This window comes from Hydra vulgaris, chromosome 12 (genome assembly GCF_038396675.1).
Source record: "Hydra vulgaris chromosome 12, alternate assembly HydraT2T_AEP".
Lineage (NCBI taxonomy): Eukaryota > Metazoa > Cnidaria > Hydrozoa > Anthoathecata > Hydridae > Hydra > Hydra vulgaris.
In genome coordinates, this window is record NC_088931.1 from 56,104,466 (window position 1) to 56,129,057 (window position 24,592).

The 24,592-nt window shown below is 26.6% G+C and overlaps 1 protein-coding gene across 1 annotated transcript in view; it reads right to left on the reverse strand.

The window, feature by feature from the left end:
- Window positions 1-24,592, reverse strand: part of LOC100199266 (prostaglandin reductase 1) — a 94,936-nt gene that overhangs the window by 55,922 nt on the left and 14,422 nt on the right. The window contains exons 3-4 of the mRNA XM_065813786.1: window positions 21,821-21,877; window positions 3,500-3,676 (exon numbers count right to left, since the gene is read on the reverse strand). Of these exons, the coding sequence (XP_065669858.1) occupies window positions 3,500-3,676; window positions 21,821-21,877 (234 nt within the window). The remainder of the gene's footprint in view (window positions 1-3,499; window positions 3,677-21,820; window positions 21,878-24,592) is intronic.

Genomic DNA, 24,592 nt, shown 5'->3' on the forward strand with positions numbered 1-24,592 from the left:
ATACCTTATATAATCTTTATTATAACTTACATAAAACATAAAATAACTTTTCACTTCCTATTGATTTATAAAGTTAAAACTTACTCGAAAATTTTGGTTGTTAAAGGACAAACGATGAGGTCCTTTAGTGTTTACTTTGGATATTTTTCTCTTAAAACTAAATAATGTTGGATAAGATGAATCCTTAGAGGCAACTGATTTGTTTCTATCCAGAATGACATTAACAAAGAACATATTCTTGCGACTCGATCTCCTAAGCGCCAGTTTTTTAAATCCATTCTTATAGATAAAAAACCTTACATTCTTTGTAATGACGCAAGTATATAATTAATGATTTGTAAATTTCTATTCGTGACGATCTTTTGAAAATGCCCATAAAAACTCAAAAAATGTAAAAAAGTTTAACTCTAAAAGAGTGGCGCAAGTATAAATAATCATCCAAAATAAAAAATAAAAATTTTTATTAACAAAACAATACCTTGGGAACATTTTGAGACACTCTCCAAATTAAAATTTATTCATAAGGGTTAAAATGGGATGGGCTAATATATATATATATATATATATATATATATATATATATATATATATATATATATATATATATATATATATATATATACACACACATATTTATATAAATATATATATATATATATATATATATATATATATATATATATATATATATATATGTAATGTAAATTCGCATTTATTTTTATTAAACATGCAAGATTTTAAATTTTTATATTCTGTTCCAACTAGCCTCAATAGCAGGATTTGTTATTTTGGAATACTACTTACAAAACCACACAGTATTCACAAGTAATGATATTTTTGATTAGAGAACTGCAATCAATTATGAGTTGATAACAATGTAAACATGCCAAATATGTTTATTGTTTCATGCACTGTATGTACTAATTTGGTTATATGGCAAGCGCTAGTATATTTTGACACACTGATAATGCACTGATGCAAGGGTTGAATAAACTCAAATCAAAAATGGCTGAAAAGCAAACCAATTGCAACTATATCCAGGTATACAAATTTTATTTAAATAACAATTATTATATAACTAAAATTAGTTCTAATAAAAATGAACCTATCATAAACAATATCACATTTAAAAAAAATACCAAACAACAAATTCTAAATATTAAATCCAGATTTCTGAAACTGCTGACAATCCAAAAAATAAAAACATTTGCATAGAAATCAAATTATACTAAATATTTAAGATTCCTATTTTTATTCTACAAAAAAATTTAAAGAATTTTTGCAGCGTGGAAGTAAATATAAAATTCAGATTAAAAACAAAACTTTTGAATAAAGAGATTCTCTTTTTTGGGAAAAGTTTAAATTTTAACTTTGGTTATAAAACTAAAACTTTAATAATTTTACAATAATAAATACCTAATAATAAAACAAAAAACATGTAAAAATATGAGTGTACATTCGCACATTTGGTCAGTCGCCAGAAGTAACCAGTTCGTTTATGTTGGTCACCCACCAACATTTTAAGTTGGCCGTCGCTATTTTTATTAGAACTTTTGCATTCAGCAGAATTCTTGCATTTTCTTATTAATTTTCCTTACCTAAGTGTAGACTAGAAATAATTTGCGTAAAAAAAAGTAATATTGTAAATTATTGATAACATTAGTTTTTCACTTGAATTGAGCGCCTTTTTTATTAAAAAAAATAGGAGCTCTTTTTTACAACAACAAAGTATTGACAAATATAAAAAAACAATTTACAAATACTTTGCTTTGCTTTTAAAGTGTGATTTTGATATTTTGAAAGTATTTTAAAGTACCGCGCCATAGTTTATTTTCTTTAATTTAACTTTAAACAACGTTAAAAACCATTTAAACTAATATAACAAAAGTTATTGATGGAATCTAAATTCGGTAAAAAGATAAAATTTCCTTCTTATTTCTTAAAACAATCCTTATACTTAACATAATCTTTTTTTTTACTTAATTACAATTTTTTTTTTTTAAAACATCTTTGCTTCCAACAAGGCTGCAAGCAGCCACTAATTAAAGTTGGAAGTTACTGAAAGAGAAAAGAGGAGATTGTAGAGCAAGATAACGATTGATGGATGACTTATTTTTGTGCATTTACGCATGTAGTATTTTTATGTATTTAATGTAGTATTTTTATGTACTTAATGTAGTATTTTTAATAAAAATTATTTATTAAAAAATTATTATTTATTAACAAAAAGATATTTATTAACAATTTATATAGACTTATATAGATCAGTTAACATTAAGATAATTATAAAAGTAATTTATGTACATATTTGTTAACCTAATATTTTTTAATGTAAAACTACTGAACACGGGCGTAAATTGCAAGCCTGTAACGCTTCTTAAACAAGGCCTGTCAAAGATTTTTTTTTTGACAAATTTAGTTCTTTTACTTTATCTCCTTAAATAAAATTTGTAAAAAAATTAAATAAAAAGCGGATTTTTGTTTAAACGATAAAAATTCTTGATTTTTAATTAGGAAATATTTTTTTAAATACGTTTCAACACTCGTACAATTTTCTTATGTACTTATTAATAATATAAAATGCGGAAAACAAACTTTGCAATTGTGACTTTCAAAATAAAGTTTTATCATTATTTTAGGTAATTTAGTTAATTATTTAAAATACTTTAGTTAATTTTCTTTTTATAGAACTCTTAAATAAAAAAATAAAAAAAATTGAACTGCCGATAAAAATCAATAGTCGCCCTTTCAGGCGACTTTATTGCATCAAAGGAATATTTTTAGTAGACCTTCACAAAATTCAGTCGCCTGGTACCCTCGAGCGGTCATGAATGTACACCTCTGTTTAAAAAAAATATGTTCATGAAAATATTTATAGTTCATTTTTTCAGAGCTAATCCATTAAAAAAAAATTGTTTTTATTTTATTTAATACAAACTTGGAATAGTTACAACTTCAGTGACATTTACAGCATATTGCAAAAACTTCAGTTGCCACTATAGTCACAGTAAAAAATAAAAATTTATATTTGTGTATATGTATAAATCACAGTCACTGCTACATATACTCTGTTAGTTGGTAGCTGTACCAATAATCTGTGAATGAAACCACTTCAACATTTAAAAGTGAAAAATGTTATTTACATATGCAATGTTAAAACATGTCCATAAGAAGAGGGTTTCTACTATAATGGACTTCCAGAAACCTAATTAATCTAAAAAACAATTTTTGGTACTTAAACTTTTAATAGAATGTAAAAATTTTTTGTGATGCTTGTGATGAACTTGACTTGAAAAATTTCAAAACTGCTAAATTTCTTCATAAAATTTTTTGAATCAGGAACACCTGGCATTTAAAACCAAAATACTGTTTATTTCAAAAATGTAAAAAAAGAAAGTTTTTAAATTTTAACTTGAAAATCATCCTGAAACAATAGGTAATGATTTAACAACCTGCTCACAGGTTGTTAAATCATTTTTACTTTCAATCTCTGACTTACCCAGTTAATCCAAGAACACCAATAGCATGTGAAACATCTTTTAAAAATGGAGGAACAATATGAAACATCTTTGAATCATGAACACTTTTAATAGGAATAAAATGAGTTGTCCATCCACACTGTCCTGATACAACAATAGTACCTACAGGGTAGGTAGAATTCTTGCTTTCAATTACTCTAAAATAAATAGATAACAAGAAAACTAAAAATTTATCAATCAACTCTATTTGCCTAATTTTATTTCTAATTTTTAACTGATTTATTTAGGAATTATGTGTGTGTGTATATATATATTATATATATATAAATATATATATATATATATATATATATATATATATATATATATATATATATATATATTTATATTTATATATATATATTTTTATATATATATATATATATATATATATTATACATCAGAACGCACTTTTTTTTGCGTATTGCGTATTGAGTATGCTACTCATATCATACTCAATACGCAACTCAACGTACGCAATTTCTTTGAGTATAATACTCAATATGCAACTCATAGTACGCATTTTTATTGAGTAGAATACTCAATACACAACTCATAATATGCATATTTTTTGAGTATTTTGCATAAAAATACGCAATTTTTTTGAGTGTAAAATATAAATTTGTTGTTAAAGTATATATTTTTTTATAAATAACAAACAAAAACACTAAATTATAATTTAACCATTATAATTTGTTTTTTAAAATAAATTATTAAGGTTTGCGTGTCGAAAAACACGTCTTGAAGCCTCTAGGGAGTAAGTAGCATTGCTTTTAATGACTTTATGAGCTTGCTTCAAATAACAATTTACAACTTGCTGTTTTACAAGTTGATAAACTTTGAGTTGCTTTGTTTTGTATGTTGATAAACTTTTAGCGTTTGTATTTGAAATAATGACTTTTTTTATAATTTTTTTTTACTTTTATGAGGCTATAGATGTATATAAGATGCAAGTATTTATCTTTTTATCTATAGTAAATAAGTTAGATAAATAAAATAAATCATTTTAATCTTTAATCTTATATAAACTAAAGTAATTTATATATGTAATGTAATTTAAACTAGTTTTATAATATTGCTTATTTGCTTAACAAAAGTTTTATTTTAGATTTTTTGCTTTAACATATATGGAAGATCCGCTAAACGAAAATTAGGTTCAGACTCTAATGTAAAGAGTTTGAGAAAAAAAAAAGAAAAAAGTATAAATAAAGAAGATAAAGAAAATCAGTCTGTAAATAAACAAATAAATTCTGATAGAAGTAATCGTGCCTTAGCCGTATTGTCGATTGAGAATAGTCAACCATCGTGCAGCGAAAGCATAAGCAATGCTTTATTAACAAATATAAGTACTAAACGATATGTTAAAGAGATTAATGAAATTAAACATAACTTGAAAAACAATAAATTTCCGCATAAATTTTCAAATTTGGTGACACTGAAAAAACTTACAGTTTGGTTTTAAACTTTTTTCATTGCCGAACTGAATTCAATTTTAAGTCCGGAAAGAAAGAAAAATTACATTTTACCTGCATTTATTGCTATAAGGTATTACATGAACCACTAGGTAAAAGTGGTAATTTTTTTAAGCATTTTAATTCCACACAATGTAACGGCAAAGACGATTTTATGGCTTGGAAAAAGGCATATGATGATATAAGTCTTGATAATGATGATGACTCGTTGTTAGATGACAATATTATGGATCTAACTAATTATGTAATGTCATCCAATATGGCAACACAAGAGCTAGGTAACATTCATCTAAAAAGACTTTTAGAGCGTCATAAAATTCATTTACCATGCGAGAAGTCTTTTGTCTATAATATAGTTCCTATGGTAGTTGAAAAGATAAAAAAAACAACCACTAACTGCCTTAGAAAAGCCAAAACTATTACATTAATAGGTGATATCTGGGATAGCCGCCACCTGGCTGATTTTTTAGCCTTATGTTGCCAGGTTACCTTTGCTGATTTCAGTAAAAAGCTAATAGTTCTTGGTCTTCAACGAATGAGTGGCCCACATAATGCTGAAAATATTATATTGGTTTCAAAAGAAAATTAAATCAATATGATTTCGATAAATCTAAAGTTGACGGTTATGTGAGTGATGGTGGTAAAGCTTTTCTTAGAGCTTTTCCACAAATGCTCAATTATGAATTGGAAAACAGCAATTGGATTGAAGAAGACTTTTGGGAAGAATTGTTTGAGAATGACGACAGTGATGAGAATGATCAGGAACTGAAAGATTCACCTGAAAACAAAATTGAACCTGAAATTAACGAATTGCTTACTGAAGAAATAAATCCAATCCAAAATGATATTAAATTCAGCAAACTATCTAATGAGATTGATGCTGAGATTGATGCTACTGGAATTGATGATGCTGATAATTATGAATTTGGGGATCATAGTATAGAAGATCAATTAGAGTTTGAACTCGGCAGCAGAAAAGTACCTCGTTTTGCATGCACAAACCACAAATTTAATATTTCTATACGTAATACTGTGAGGTCATGCAAACGATTGAAAATTATTTTGTCAATGCTTTGTTCATTTGCTAAGAAAACTCATCAGACAATTCAAATTGTCCGAATCTTTTAACAAAACAAAAAAAAAGATTAAAAAACGAAAATTTAACTCGTTGGTCATCAAGCTTTTTAATGTTGATTTGTTTTTACAAAGCATATTAAAAACATTGTTTTGAAACTATTAAATGTCCAGTTACTCAAGCAGAGATTGAATTCTATTTATCATTGATGCTCCCAGCATATAGATTTACGCTTTTGAATCAAAGAAATCGAGTACATATTGGTGACTTGGTACCGAGTTTACATTTATTAATCATGCAATATGAGGAAATGGCTAAAAAAGATGATAAAAAGATAAATTTTGCGAATTGCTGATAACTCATGTAAAAAAACAATTTGAGCATGAACTTAACTTTGCTGTTTATGCAGCTGCTGCAGTTTTAAATGTTTCTAAACTTTATCTATGGTATCAAAGACCGATTGCAAAAGCCACAATCAATTTGGGACTAAGTTCGAAAAAAACGATTTGACAGCAAGTGGTTCTAATAATAGTTTCTCTCAAAAAAGTGTTCCTGACGATGAAGCCTTATTATCAGTTTTATCAAAGCATAGAATTGGATCAGGTAGAGTACATCAAAAAAGAACTTAGCATCGGAGACCTAGCTGACAAAGAAAGGAATAACTTTGTAAACATTTTAAAAAACCATAATTTCACCAATAAAACTCATTATGATGCATTTTGGTTTGAGAAAAGAAAAGAATTGCCATATCTTTATAATTTGTGTCTCATGTTTTTTAATATACCGACATCCTCCGCTTATGTTGAACATTTTTTTAGCATATGTGGTGTAGTTAATTGAAAAAGAGCCGGCAACATGACCGATGAAACACTAATAAATCGTGCCTTTTTAAAAAGTAACTTAACCATACTTAATGAAATGGCTGAGTGAAAACAATTCTTCAGTTGTTTGAAAATTTTCTTCATTACTTTTGTTTTTGTTTATGAATTGAAAATACATTTTAGAAAAATATAATTTTTTTTTTTCTCTTTCATTTCGTGTTTCTGTTTGTTCATTATATAAAAAACAATATTACTTTAAGTACAAAATTATATTTTACACTCGAAAAAAAACCGCAAATTACTCAAAAAAAATGCGTATTATGAGTTGTGTATTGAGTATTCTACTCAAGAAAAATGCGTACTATGAGTTGCATATTGAGTATTATACTCAAAGAAATTATGTATGTTGAGTTGCGTATTGAGTATGATATGAGTAATATACTCAATACGCAATACGCAAAAAAAAGTGCGTTCTGATGTATGATATATATATATATATATATATATATATACACACACACTAAACTATAAATGCCTGTTTAGATAACATGTCTGATGCCACAATGAAATAGCTTGCTGCGGGGGCTTCAGTATATACATTGGCTATCTTATAGCCTGCTGCCACAAAGGAGTGCCGCTACATGGACTGAGGGTTTAGGAGGGGGCAGCAATCTTTTCTTTCATTAATTTTTGTTTTTTTCTTACTTTTTTGAAAAAGCAAAATGCTATGAAGATAAGCAAAACTAATAAGCACTTGCTGATCTCATTGTGCTACAGTAGGTGTAAATATAAATATATATATATATATATATATATATATATATATATATATATATATATATATCTCCTTATATCATAGTCGAAAGAAACTTTTATGGTAAACAAAGTATCTTTAAACAACATTTAAGTGACTTCAACAATTAATGACTAGAAAGTTTTTTTTAATTACATTTTCTTATTTTTAAACATATTTTCACAACATGCGAAGAGTATTGCTGCACAGACTATCTTATAGCCTGCTGCTACTAGGAAGTGCTGCTACTTTGACTGAGGGTTTGGTTTAGGCAAGCAATCTATAATTAAAAAAAAAAAATTTATTCAAGTTTTTAAACTTTTTCTGGTCTGGTTTATTAGCATTCTCTTTAAAACTACAGTTTATGGAAAAAACTTTTTGACTACCATGCAAGACTAAGGGTTTGAATTAAGCGTATCAGGATCGCAAATTGCAAATTGCTTTTCACACCTTCGCGATTACTTTTTTCTTTAAAAAATTATTTTCTCGATTTATTTTTTTTATTTTTTTCTCTTTTCTAGTTTAGCATTTTTTTTGGCTATTCTTAAAATTAATGTTTTTGTCTAAGCATTTTATTAGGGGTCATAAAGTACATCACGCTAAATTTATCTTTTAAATAGAAGTATGATCGTTTGCTCTCTTGTGCAGAGATTTTTATTCAACATAAAGCGCATTTGAATTTAAATTACTTTAAATCTCTGCGTGGAAGTCAAAAACATTTTAAAGTTATATTTAGTTTGATTTACTGAATGGCTAAAGTACATTGGAGTAAATTTATCTATAAACTAAATCAAAACAACGGGAAAGCGGAATAGTATCGAAAATTAACTGATCGAAAAAATGATTAATATCGAAAAATAACTGACCGAAACCCATTTTAATGATTAAGATCGAAAATGTGATTTTCAGATTAATATTAAAAAGTTTTCATATTGAAATTCACAAATGCGGAACAATATTGAAATCAATAAAAACGGAATAAGATCGAAAACTCATTTTAATGATTAACATCGAAAATGTAATTTTCAGATTAATATCAAAAAGTTTTATATCGAAATTTACAAATGTGGAACAATATCGAAAACAATAAAAACGGAATAAGATCGAAAACTCATTTTAATGATTAACATCGAAAATATGATTTTCTGGCCACACTTTTTTTTCTTTTTTTAAAAAACTAGTACTAGGAGAAAATCTTAAGAAGCTTTTAATACTAAGTCACTTTTCAATAAGAAACTTATTTAAGAGTTTGATGAATATTTCCTAACTTTTCACCTAAATATCGCATCAACTTTACACAAAGTTAGCATTATCTACAATGAAGTACAGCAGTTTAAATAAACAGTTTAATTTGCACACACAATAAACAGTTTAATTTGCACGTGCAATTAAATTCAATTCGATTTAAAACTTGAAATTTAAGAAACTTTGAAGAAACTCAATATTTCCAAATGTCGTTAGAGAACTTATCAAATATAATATATAAGTTTGCACACCAAAAGCACTGTTTAAAAAATAGTCACAGTTTCAATGGTTTCATTTCTCAATCAATTGCTATCAATTTTTATAACTGAAGCAGTTTTTATTATGCACAGAATGTTCCTATTATTTAATGAATGTTCTTAACAATTTTCTATTGTATACCATTTTTGAAATTTTAGACTTAAGTTTTTTTTAGTTCAAAGTTCAGTATTCTGTATATTTCTGTAAATACATTTCATCAAATATGTAACAGTTATCTTGCAACATTTTGGGCCAATATTGAGTAATAATTTTGCCTATTCTATTGTGTCAATATTACCAAAATGTGTTTTCAATAAAGAAAGCAATGGAAAATCTTTCCAAATAATTTTTAATGGTAATATATGCTTTGAATAATTGCATGGAAGTATAACACTAAAATAATGCATATCTATCAGTATTTTCTAATTTCTTCTTTATATTTTTTTAAGTTCTTCAAAAACCAAACCAAACCAAACAGATTCTGCATGATTTTGTAAGTAAGTAGGAAAGTGTTCCAACATAAATATGTAGGGAATTTTTATAACTATTACAAAACGTTATGTAAAGATAATAGACAACTTATAAAATATTTTCATTTAAGCTCTCAGCAACTTGTATAGTAAACTCAATAACTTCTGGTATGGAAATTTTCTTAAATAACATCTTGTAAAATACAATATGATAATTAATTTTTAACATTTGGTAGCTACATACCATACCAGCAATGTATTTAAAATTGTGTGCTCAATATTTTTTTTAGTATTTACAATGTTATACATTCTGGAACAGAATGACCAGATGACTACTTGTAATAGTAATTTTTCCATGACAATTGGAGGTAGAGAGGGTATTGCTTATAATCTTATATTAAAAAGGATCTTTTAGCAATGCTCTTCTTGTTTTAAAGTATTTTTTTCTTGAAATTTTTTTGCACTTATAACAGATGACTTAGTTGGCATATAGTTTTGCATATTTACAAATAACTTTATCCTTTAAACTTTTTATGGCTCGTAAGTCTTTATTGATTTTGACTAAAAATTTTATAACTTTTTATGGTTTGTTGACATTAAATGTAAATCAAATCAAAACATCTTGTTTTAAATCATTTTAAAAATAGCCAACAACACAACATTCAATATTTTTTGTTCTACTAATAGAACTTTTAGTTTATATTGTATAAGTTATACAATCATACAGTATTATTACTACACTTTAATTCAAAACCGCAAAATACTGGCCTTCTATTTATTCTGCTTTTGGAATTTTCAAACCTATTCCTTGTTTCACATTTTTGATATTATTCCAGAAAGTCCCTTTTTGATTTTATTCCTTTTTTCACAATTTTGATATTATTCAGGAAAGTCCCTTTTCGATATTATTCCTTTTTTCACAACTTCAATCTAATTCCGTTTTTTGAATTTTTGATAGTATTCCTTTTTTCACAACTTCGATGTTATTCCAGTAAGTCCCTTTTCTATGTCATTCTCTTTTGAGCTATTTTGAGATTATTCTGCAAAAGTTAGCCATACAAATGTTTTTATTTATATCTTATATGTTGTTAACGCATATTATAAACTTCTAATTATGAAAATTACTTAAACAAGAAATCTCAAATAGAATATGAAAAACGCGATACCATATTTTAATATTTTCATTTTATTTAGAGCAAAATCAAGATTAAACATTTTCTATAATTACGCAAGTTATTTTTAGGATTTTTTTTTAAAAAGAAATCTATTTGAACAAAAGAATTTTAGTCTTCTTAAATTCCCTTATTCAAATAATTTTGCAATTGAAATTTGAAATAAAAAAAATGTAAAAGTATTTTAACATTCAATAATTATAAATTTAATTGCAGCGGAGCACAGTGGCTCAAAATCCTTAAAAAGTAGCAAAAAAGGAAAAAAATTTGTCTTTAGTTTCTAAATAACATAACTTTTAATGATGGTAGGGCCAGGTGCATAACAATTTAAAACTTTTTTTGGAGCCATTGCAGGGTTGTGTATTAATTTGAAGCACTTTAATGATGCTTTTTTATGACGGAAAAAAACCAGAAATGTTTGATAAAATAGTCAGTTTTAAATATTTATTTTATGGAGACATAGTAGTTAAAGTGTTAGTTTTTTTGAAATGTAAATGAAAGATTTTTTTCTAAAGATTATTAGGTTTAAGCCATTACTCAGCATGAGGAAAAATATTAGTAAAAAAAATTTTCTTTATTAGTAACACATTATTTGAGGTACAAGAACAAAAATGTTTGACATAACTCTGCCCTGGTTTTAGTGATTTTGAGTACTGTCAGCAATATACTATTTAATGGAATAAAATTTACCTGCTCCAATTTGATCTAATCTAAAATAGAGTTTTTATCATTTAATCGCTTAATATTAGAGTAAATTGGAGCAAGTAAAATTTATTTAATTATTCTAAATATAAACTCTTTTAAAAAAAAAAGCGTATTAGCGCTACCTAATATTTTTAGATTTGTATATATATATATATACAAATAGTTTCAAATGTATTCTACAACATAGAGTGCTCAATGTTCTAAAAAAAACAGAGCTATAATAAATTAGTAGAAAATCACTTATCAAATTTTTTTCATTTCTGATGAGTCCTTTATACATAAAACACAGTGTTAAATTTAAAAAAATTTGATAAATAATTTTCTACTAATTTACATATATATATATATATATATATATATATATATATATATGTAAATTAGTAGAAAATTATATATATATGTATATATATATATATATATATATATATATATATATATATATATATATATATGTAAATTAGTAGAAAATTATATATATATATATATATATATGTAAATTAGTAGAAAATTATATATATATATATATATGTAAATTAGTAGAAAATTATATATATATATATATATATATATATATATATATATATATATATATATATATATATATATATATATATATATATATATATATTATTAAACAAAAATGAGCAAAGAAACTTCTAGCATCAATATTATAGTGGTAATATATATAATAAATAAAAATTTAAAAAAAAATTTGCAAAAAATTTTTTACCTACTGGGGAACTGGTTTTTTTGTCATAATAAAATCGTAAATTTTCCGTATATCAAAATGTAAAATTTCAGAATTAAAAAAAATTTATATCTCAGTGAACTTCAGTCCAATTTTAATGTTATTTGAGTATAACACATGAAAAAAACTGGGGAAACGATTGGCATCAAAAAACCAAGATTAAACTAGGGCCGATAAGCTTGGAGCCCGGGGGGCTGTCACCAGACTTTTTTATTAGTTTTTAGAAATTTGAAGTAATATTAAGTAATAATAAAAAAATTTGAGAAAAAAAAAATTGCCTTCTTACCAGAGAACTTGATTATTTTTAAGATGTCAGATCGTAAAATTGACATCTTAAAAACAAATTAATTTTAGTCCAATTTTTATGTTACTTGTGTCTAAACAGATATGAAAAAGAAAAAAACTAATGACATTAATATTAACTATTTGTTTGGCAAAGTTACATACTCATGTTGAAACATACATTTACAGTATAAATAATCAAATTCAAGTGTCTTTTAAAAAAATGTTTCTTAAATCATGTTTAAAGTGCAGCTTAGGCATTAGTAATCTGAGGGCCATCCTGATCTTGACAAATCCATCTCTTCTCTCAAATCCACAAACAGATGCAGATGCATCTGTCAACTCTTCTACTGCTCTTTCACAAGACTGTGTGTATAGGGGAAAGTAAGGTGCTTCAAAATGTGTCTCTAAGAAATTGTCAAGATCTTTTGTAAGTATTTGACAAGTGAACACAGGTTCTGATTTTGTCCCAGTGGATTAGTTCTTGTATGGATATAGCTCCCAGTGTACCTATACTCTGAACATTTCCATATCTCTTTGATGGTTTTAATGGCAAACCTCCTAGATTCCTTATCTGAGCTTGCTATAAGGGAAAGAATCAAAGATTCAGTATGAGCAAAAGCTCCATTTTTTATGTACGGAGTAATAATTTCTTTTATCTCATCCTCCTGTTTTCTCAGCTGTCTTAACAGTGTTACTATGTGTTCCGGGGTCTCAGCAATACTGTGTTTCACTTTGATTTTATACCACATGTGAAAATACATTTGAACTACCCATTTTAAAATTAAGTGAAATCTTTTTAGCTTATCATCAGTAGAGCCATGGTCACTCATATAGAGAAAAATAATAGCTTCTCCAGTAGTAAGCCATCTGCTATGGGAAAGATTACCACACTTAGCCATTTTAAAATTTAGGTCCATCTTGCCTGTAGTCAAACATGTAATCAGTTTATAGCAGAGAGCTGAACCTGTTGAAATTGAACTTAAAATTTTTTCAGGGATCTGGATTAATGGTTCCAACTGCGCAATATAGGTTCAAATGTATCAAGCCTTTCCATACTGTTCACTTTTAAAAAAGCTTTTCCAATTGGTCCAGTGAAACCAACATTTGAATTGGCGGGTCCATCCAGAGTAACAATAATGTGCCTCAAAGGAAGCTCACTGCAATGTAGCATACAAATAGACCAGAAACACTTTCTACCTAACAATTGGTCAAGATTTGTCAACAAACCTCCATCTTTCCCTGAACCAGTTACAGCATTTGTTGAATCTCCTTCTATTACTTCTAGAGATTTATGTACTCCCCAAGGAACCATCCAATTAAATAGTCCAATAGCTGCTTGTTTAGCAGGCTTATTGGGAGATATTGCTTTCATGGGTGTAAAATGTACAATATAGTGACCGTCAGGTTCAGAAGTAACATTAATGTGTTCTTCTTTCACAACCCTTTGATGAAATCGTTTTGTTACAGGGTTGTGCTTTAAAACCTGTTAAAATCTTTTCTGCCATCAGCAAATATACCTTTGATAGTAATTGAATCTTCATTTCTTCAGATGTCTTTGCTTTTGTCATTACTGCTTTCCTAGCTCTAACAACTGATCTACAGCCAAATAGAACATTTCAGGTGTTAAAAAGTTACCAAGAATAAGGTCTTGAAAGTTTCTAGCTGAAACTACTGCTGATTTTTCAGCTGGTGAAATATCAAATCTCAAAGAAGCTTCAGCAGTATTACTAATAGACATAAAATTTAGTTTCCAGTTATCTGTTGAAGCAGGTTCATATTCCTTTTCTATTCTATTTTGAATTATCTATTTCTATTCTATTTGAATTATCATCACTTATGAAAGACTCAACATGATCTTTATTCTTTGAAGTTTCTTCCTTCTCTTTTTTTCTAATTTTTTATTTCTAGACTTGACTTTCTTTTCAGCTTCTTCTTTTCTAAAGAAATCTGTCAAGCTGTTTCCTTAGTATCTTTACAAGTCATTTGATATTATGATATTGAACCAGTTTTTTCTCTGTCAGCTTTTAACCAAATAAGTTCACTTTTTAAAATTTTTTTTTCCCTCGGGCAGGTACACTGAATATGTGCAAAATCTAGACAACTATTTATTTTTGAGCACTTTTCATTACATAAAGTGATTTCATATTTACAAGATGTTATGTCAAGCAATTGATCTAATTTGATTTCTGAGGTAGAAACAACTTTTTAGGCTGCTTTTCCTCTATAATGTCACTAAACTTATTCCAGGCTAATTTTATTTTCTGTGCCAAAGATATCTTGTTTATTACTTTAAACTTTAAAAGAGCATTCAATCTTGTCCACTGTTGAAGAACCAAGCCTGCTAATTGTACACTAAGTACTCTAGCAGAAATTAGCCTGTTTTAAAAAAAAAGAAATAGTAAAAGATTTGACTCCGCAAATACAAGTAAATATAAACAATATTTCTGCTATCTTTAAATGCGACATTATATTACATACTTGTCAACATCTTTTCCAATGATATCTCTAATAGTAGGCATTGTTCTGAAGATTTAAGATCATTACTTGCACCCAAACACAGTGAAAACTTTGATTCTATTTTATTCAAATTGAATCTAGTAATTTTAGGAGCACTCATTCTTCCTATTATTATTAAATAAATACTAGCAATTAACAAAACTGGAAATCGACCAAACTGGAGGTAAAGTACTTTTGTACTGCGTATTCATGTATGAGGTATTCATGTATGTATATGAATATATATATATATATGAATATATATATATATATATATATATATATATATATATATATATATATATATATATATATATATATATATATATATATATATATATATATATATATATATATATATATATATATATATATATATATATATATATATATATATATATATATATATATAGTAGTGTGCAAAAGTAACCGGACAATTGCATAACTTGAGATAACTTTTGAATGAAAAGTCCAATTTCTTTCAAATTTTCACTGAAGCGTCAAAAAATTGTTTACAAATCTAAAAACAAATGAATTTTTACTAAATCTAAGCAATTTAATCTTAAAAGTTCATTTAATTAAAATATGCGCGTGCAAAAGTATCCGGACAAAAAAAAAAAACTTGAATAAGATTTTTTTTTTAACATTTTTAAAATTGAAAATGCTTTATTTTAAAGTATAGCTTTACTACTTTGTCAGGAAGCCCTTAGCATTAATTACTGCCTGACAGTAATTAATGCTAAGGACAAGGCATTGAGTCCACAAGCTTCATAATCACAATAATTTTGATTTTTCCCATTCTTTTTTCAGATTATTCAATAAACCACGTTTACTTGATAGTTTTCGACCTGAAATTTGTCGATCAATGAGCTTTCATAGACATTCACTAGAATTAAGGTCAGGACTTTGCAAAGGTTATTCGATTAATTGAATTTCATTGGTTTTGAAAAAGTTTTTCACAAGGGTTGAAGTGTGCTTTGGGTCATTGTCCTTCTAAAACATCCTTCCTCGAAGCATTTTGTTTTTAGCATGTGGTAGCATAACATTCTTAACTATGTATTTGTACATATTTTTGTCCATTATGCCATCAATCAAATGAATAGGACCGATACAATCTCTATTCAAGTTAGCCTAGTTCATAACATTTCGACTTCTGTGCTTTACTGTTGATAGCTGGTATTTAGGATTGTTTTGATGGCCTTTTGGTCAACGGATATATCTAATATTATCAGATCCAAATAACATAAACTTAAATTCATCACTAAAAAGTACTTTCAATCACTGTTTTCTCGCCCAAATCAAATGTTCATTTGCAAATCTTAAGCGTGCTTTTCGATTCTTTATATAAATAAAAAGTTTCATTTTTCATTATAATGTTCTTTAATTTCAGCATTTACCAAGACAGCATTTTGCATGGAACATCTTTCAGGGCTCGAGGATGGATATTTCAGCAGGATAATGACTCAAAAGACACTTCAACCCTTATAAAAGACTTCTTCAAAACAAAAAAATTCAATTAATGGAATTGACATAGCAAAGTCCTGACCTTAATTCTATTGAACACCTATGGAAACACATAGATTAACGAATTTTAGGTTGAAAATCAGCAAGTAAATTTCATTTATTGAATATTCTGAAACAAGAATGGTGAAAAATCAAAATTATTGTGATTATGACGCTGGTGGACTCAATTCCTTGTCACTGTCAAGCATTAATTAATGCTAAGGGCTTCCCGACAAAGTACTAAAGCAATTTACTTTAAAATAAAGTACTTTTAATTTAAAAAATGTTTAGAAAAAAAAATCTAATTCAAGTTTTTTTTTTCTGTCCGGATACTTTTGCATGCGGAAATTTTAATTAAATGAACTTTTAAGATTAGATTGCTTAGATTTAGTAAAAATTCATTTGTTTTTAGATTTGTAATCAATTTTTTGACATTTCAGTGAAAATTTGAAAGAAATTGGACTTTTTATTCAAGAGTTATCTCAATTTATGGTTTATTTAAAAATTATGCAATTGTCCGATTACTTTTGCACGCTACTGTATATATATTCATATATATATATGTGGATTTTCAAAATACTTGTAGCTATTAAGCTATAATGTAAATGACAATTAAAGGTTCTTAAACTATTGATAATTTTTGTGTGTTATATTATAGATAATATATAAAACATGAAAAGAATTCATCTTCTTCAAAAAATTAAAGAGCTGGGTTTCAATAAAGTTAATCTGCTTGAATCTTTGTTTAAAGAAGTTTTAAATGTTAATAACCTTCATGATAAATCAGAGCTTACCGACTTAAAGAATAAGTTGTCTGTTTTTAAAGCAAAAGTGGGAGCTAAGTTAGATAAACATAATAGAAACATAACAGATTGATTCTAAAAGAGGGTGTTTGGCTGCAGGTAGAGAAATAAAATATTTGTTAATAATTTTCTTTATGCAATCATTCTATTTAATAAATTCTATTTAAAGGAGTTTTTTTGCCGATCTTGTTAAAAGAATTAAATTTAAAGAAGGTCCAGGTAGAAAAAATAAAGTTTGGGAAAATCTTGGTGAAAGAAGCAAAAGAGCTAAATTTGCTGATTTAGATAAAAACAATCACGAAGCATTAGCCTTAGCTTCTTTAAAAAGTGCAGCAACTGAATCCAACATTGATAGAAACAATTTTATCTTTATAGTAAAGAAGGCTTTAAACCCAGATAAAGCAAATAAAATTAGGAAAAACATGTTTATGCATGAACCTGTTAAAATGAAAGTTGAAGATTCTCTCACCCTAAACATTCAATGTGATCTGTCAGATGAACAATATCAGATAATCAGAAATAACTCCTTATTACAAAATGCAAACATCTATCCGTGTCTTCATAAAATTTTAACTGAAAAAAAGAAATGATAATATGATTTTTTGAGAAACATCTACAGTTTGTTCCCTTCAATCTCTTTTCAATCACACATTGTGTAGAGTCTTGAGTCTAAATAGTTGCAACAAAATATTTTCTGAATTATCGGTTAAAGATACCAATCTTCATGGAATTATGTATTTCAAAGTCAGTGTTGATGGAGCGTCTAGCCAGAGTCTGTATAAACAAAAGTATTTAGTAACAACTCCAGATAAAGTTATAAAAAATGAAGAGAGTATTTTTTAAACATCTATTGTGCCTCTTAAACTGACTGTTAATGATACAGTAACATGGTACAACAAAAAACCTCGTACACATTTCTGCAGACCAGTATGTTTGCAGTACAAGAAGGAAACAGTTGTGCTAATAAAAGAAAAAGAGGAACAATTACGAATTAAGAAACTTGAACCATTTGTAGTAAGTTTAGAGTCAGAACCGACTGAGTCATCTACATTGACAGTAATTATAAAGTATAATTTGGATTTGATTATGTTTGATGGAAAGGTTGTTAATACACTGTTAAGTACTACCTCTTCTCAAAGCTGTAATGTATGTTCAGCAAAGCCAACAGAGATGAATGACATTAAATTGATTAGATCTGTCAATAATAACAATCTGTCAATAAACCTGTCAAAAAAGAAGCTTTATTTTTTGGCCTTTCACCTCTTCACTGTTGGATAAGATGCTTTGAGCACATTCTTCATCTTGGATATAAATTGAAAATTAGATCATTAAATGCTAAAACCTCTGAGCAGAAAGAATCAGTTAAAGAAAGAAAAGCAGTTATTCAAAAGAAGTTTAGGGAAGAACTAAATCTTATTGTTGACATGCCAAAACAAGGTTTTGGAAACACTAATGATGGTATTACTGCCAGAGAAGCCTTTGAAGAATCGAATACCTTCTATGAGATAACTGGTGTAGATGTTGACATTATTACTAGACTTAAAGCAATTTTAAAAGCAGTTTGTTCAGAATATGATTTAGATCCAAGCTCTTTTCAAAACTATTGTAATGATACTGCAGATAAAATTCTTTCTGAATATAATTGGTATGTAATTCCTCCAAGCGTTCACAAACTTTTAGAACATGGTTTACAGATTGTTGATGCATTAGAACTTCCATTGGAGTTTATTCAGAAGAATCACTAGAGGCTCTTAACAAAGAGATTAGAAATGCAAGATTAAATCATTCATGCAAAATTTCAAGGATAAATGTTATGAAAAACCAATTTAACTATCTTATGATAAGGAGTGATCCAGTTATATCAAGCATTAAATTCACCAACCTTAGATGTGAAAATGGGAAATGGCTCCCAATAGAAGTTTTTTTTAAACAGTCATGATTTTTTTATGAAATTTTTAAATTATAGTTAAATTTGCCATCAAAAAATAAATTTTTCTATGAATTAAAATTTAAAATAGTTATCATAGTAATGCTCAGAGCATTACTATTATACACTTTTTGTCTTTACTCTATTATATAATATTTTGTTTATGTCTGAATTTTTTTTCATTGAAGATAATTCTTTCAATCATTGTTTTTGTCAAAAGAGGACGGTAACAATTGATGACATAAATTTGAAAAATAAAAATAAAAATTTTCTATGAATTAAAAATTAATATATTTATAAAAGTAATGCTCAGAGCATTCTATCATATACTCTTTGTTGATGACTGAACTTTTTTTTATTGAAGATAATTCTTTTAATCGTTGTTTTTATCAAGAGAGGAGGGGCTTAGTAATAACTATGACAAAAATTGAATCTATAGGCACTAGGCAAATGTCAGCTAATGAGGACCTTTTTTTATTTTTTTCTATTTTTTTTTTTATGATCTTAGAGATTGTCCATATTACACAACGCAAAATATCTTTTAAAAAACAGAGGTAGGAGATATTAGGCTCTTTTACATGGTGATTTCCTTTAACTTAATGGGCTATTTTAGTTTTCTTTTTAAATTAAGACTCTGCAAGGGAAAATTTTTGACCTTTTTGTTTATTGTGAAAGTTTGCATTACGTAATTTAAGGGCAATCCCTTAGTTGGAAAAAAAGTTGTTTTTGGCTTTAGTCGGCTAAGACAGATACATCCCTCCCCCCTTTTAAAATCTTTTTAGAACGGCCCTAGCTACAGTAATAATATCAAATTTAGAACATAGTGCAAGTGAGGAAGAAAATTGTATTTAAACTGTAAGCATTTTGAATAGTTAACTATTTTTTGTTTCTTGAAAATAGTCTTAAAAGTAGAAACATTTAATTGCAAACATTATACCAGTGATTATTGCAAACAATTCTATTATTTTACTTTGTTTTCTTTTAAATGTTATTAAGGTTATAGACTGTAACTTAAGGACTGTATAAAACAGCAATAAAACAGCATCAGGTTGTTTTACATTAACACAAGCTCTTCGTATTGTCAAATATTTTACATTAACACAAGCTCTTCGTATTGTCAAATATTTTACATTAACACAAGCTCTTCGTATTGTCAAATATTTTACATTAACACAAGCTCTTCGTATTGTCAAATGTTTTACATTAACACAAGCTCTTCGTATTGTCAAATATTTTACATTAACACAAGCTCTTCTGTCAAAACAACCTTGCAGTGCGTTTTATTGCTGTTTTATAGCTTTTTACGATAACAATTCAATCCTCTTTCAAAATAACTTGTGTTTTATCGACATTAAATAGTTTTCTATAACTAATTAAAGTGGTGAAATATTGTAAAATTTTCGTTTTTACTTTTACTTTTTTAAGTATCATGTTAAATAAAAACAAATACTAAAAGTAATACCCTAAAAATATTAAATACGATACTTGCATTATAACTTTTCATTACACTATAACTGCAACTTAAGCTGTAAATTATAAAAGTAAATTACGCTATTTTAAACTTTGCCAAATGAGAAAATTAAAAGATAATATGAGATATATTATCTTTAAAAATAACAATTACAAACTAATGTAGAAAAGATACAATTATATACTAATGCAACCCCCCCCCCTTACTGCAAAGCTGCACTTTCCACAAAACGACATTACTCTTTCCTTTTTTTTGTCTGACCAATACTAGAGATATCCATCATACTGCAATTTTACTTAAAACTCAGTCAAGCCCTGTATGTGATGGGGTGAAAAAATTTAAATTATAGAGAATATTACTTATGTTTACCATCAGCTTTAGTGAAAGCTTTTCCGACTTAAAAATAAGTTTCTTTAAAAAACGAAAAATAAGACCTAATCTTTATCCTTACACTAATGTGGGAAGTTCAGACTTTGATGAATCTTCCAAGTAAGAGGGTTATTATTATGTTTAAAAAGCTTTATATAGCTAATGTTTTTACTTAAACACAATATCTATTTAAATATTCAAGGTTTTAAATTTATTTAAAAACTTGAAAATGGAGCTTTAGACTTCTCTTTTTAAAATATATTTTTAAAAATGTTAAAAAATATTTGAAAGTTGCTAAAATATTAAAGTGATCCCACTATAAATAAAAATATAAAATTATAAAAAAACAGTATCGCATTTCGCAGTGATTCAATATAAAAAATTTTGATAAAATGCATTTGCATGTAAATATCTTCGAGAGCATTAAAAATACAAATATCATTACAACTTAAACATTTATAATTAAAACCTCAAACAAGCATTCTACATTGTAATAAAAATAACAAATCCTACATTTTAATGACAAAGATTGCAAAGTATAATGTTTTGCAAAGATTGCAAAGTATAATATTTTGAATTTTATTACAATATTAAAAAAAAAAATTGGCGGGTATAAAGATTACAATACTATAATATTTTCATTGAAAATTGAAAAAACTTTTAAAACAACTTATTGAATTTATTGGTACCTTGCAACTCCACCACCAATCATCAAGCTTCCTGCTTTAATCTGTGTGGAATATGGTCTAAACATATATATATATATATATATATATATATATATATATATATATATATATATATATATATATATATATATATATATATATATATATATATATATATATATACATATATATATATATATCATATATATATATATGCCTTATATTTGCTCATATATATATATGCCTATATATATATATATATATATATATATATATATATATATATATATATATATATATATATATATATGCCTTATATTTGCTCATATATATTGCTCATATATATATGCCTTGTTTTAAAGCGTAAACTGGCGCGCCATTTACATATGTCCTAAGCCATTTTATGTTAGCAGCGAGCCATTTCACGTAAGCCATTTTTATCATTTACGTAACCCATTTTTATCATTTTTTAATATTAGTGGCAAGATAAAAGAAGTAATTAATGTTATAAAAGTCACTTGAACGACAATTACATTAGATAGTTGCACTAATTAAAAAATATAGTAACTTAAGAAAATTTTATTTTAATTAACCTTACTTTTCCATCAAAAATAAAAAGAAAAAAGATGTTATAGACGCAAAAAAAGAAATCATACAAAAAACTTAATAAAATTTTATTTATTTATCACCTTGCAAGAGCAAGAATATGCAAAAGCAGATTCTCATTTTATCAGAAAATGTTTTCTTATAAAATTCTCATTTTATCAGAAAACTTTTGCATATTTTTGCAAGAGCAAGAATATACAAATGTTTTCTCATTTTATCAGAAAAATGAAAAAACATTATTACAAAATTTAAACGACATCTTAAATAAATATAATATAAATCAAATGTTGTTTTCTTGTTTTACCGAGAAAAATGAGTCTAACGACAGTAGATGTTAGACTATAACAGCCATTTTTCATTAAAGCGTTTTAGTTTGTTTTTAAAATTATATGCAGAAGTTGCATTAATGACATCTTGATCTAGGATATTCCAAGCTTCTACAATATGCTTGGTGAAGAAATTATGCCTAGAAAGTGTTGTATAAACGTGCACATGGTTGGTTAAGAAATAGAAAGTGAGTTTCTTACTAATTGTCTTCTTAATTTCTGATCATGCCTCTCGTAGTATTAGTTATTCTTATACAATAGACTCAATATGATGTTCCTATTTTAAATCATTTGAAATAAATACACCTAAGTCTCGTTCGAATAGATAATCTAAGTCATCTTAAACGGAATTATTTTTATTGTTTTTATTTATTTTTGCTATCAATTTTGTGTCATCTGCAAATAAGCTATTTAGCTTTATTACTTAAACCCTGTGTTAAATCATTGATAAAAATTACAAAAAGTAAAGGACCAAGAACTGATCCTTTCAACATCTCTATCTCAGACAAAACTTTCCATTAGCTTGCATACTATCAAGGTTAAAGAGATTGGTCTGTAGTTGTCAGCCTTTAAGCGATCTTCATTTTTAAACAACGTTGTAATGTTTGCTTCAAGCAAAAACTCTGATAGTGTTCCGGATTTTAGCAATCGGTTGAAAATAATGCATAACGGTTTGTTAAGACTTTCTGCACAATTATTTAGGACTAATGGGTGAACTTTGTCACTACCTGGAGGTTTGTTTACATTAAGTTTATATGATCTGTTTGATATATCAGTTTCGTTGAACAAAGAAATCTGACAAATTGAATTTGTTTCACTTTCGCATAGTGGAATAACTTTAAGATTTTCATCTGTTAATACGGAACATAAAAACCTGTTTAAATAGTTTGCTATAAACTGTACATCAATAGATAACCTGTTTTTATCAGTAATAACTGACTTCATGTGGTCCTTAGCTTTAAGTTTACTATTGATATAGGCCTAAATTTGCTTTGGATTTTGTTTCATAAAGATCTTTTATTGTTTCTGAAACTTATTTTGTTCGATTTTAATTTAGGTATACATTCATTGCAACCTTTTTCGTAAATATTAATAAACTTTAAATAACTATGATTGATTGGAATTTTTTAATTCCTTGCTCCAATTATGGTTATTTAGAAACTCTGTGAATTTTTTTTATAATTTCCTCTTCTAAATAGTAACTTTTCTATTTTAATTGAATTTTCTAAATCCATTTGATCATTTGGTATGGTGTTGAAGTTAAAATTTAGAACTTGATGACCTCTTTGGGTGTCACCTAAAAGCTCAGTGTGAACTAAACTTGATATTCGAAATGGGTTTGCTTTTAAAATTAGATCTAGAATATTTGCACAGTCATTTAACTTTAGCTGACATGTTGGTTTTATAACATGTTGCGTTAAATAAGTTTCTTAAATAAATTGTTATATAAAGAGTAATAAAAAGTTTACTTTTTTATAATTTAAAAAAAAAAAAACATATTCTTTTATGGATACAACTCTATTATTAACTTTTTTGTTTGAAACTTGAAGCAATATAGCTCTTGCAATATCTTCGTTTATATTTATAAGTTTTGTTTTGTGAAAATGTTTAGAAAATTAATATTTTATAATAGTTACATCAGCTTTATATAAATAACAGATAATATCAAAAAAGTAAAAACAGAAATTTCCTTATAATTAAGAAAGAAATTTGATTAAAAAAGTTATTTAAATTCAGAGAAATTACTATTATTTTTGTTCTTGTTTTTTTTTCTTCCTTTTCTATTTTTTACAAAAAATTAAATTCCTTGTAAACATGTTATATCTTATAACACCGCATCAAAAATATTTATAAAGTGTAC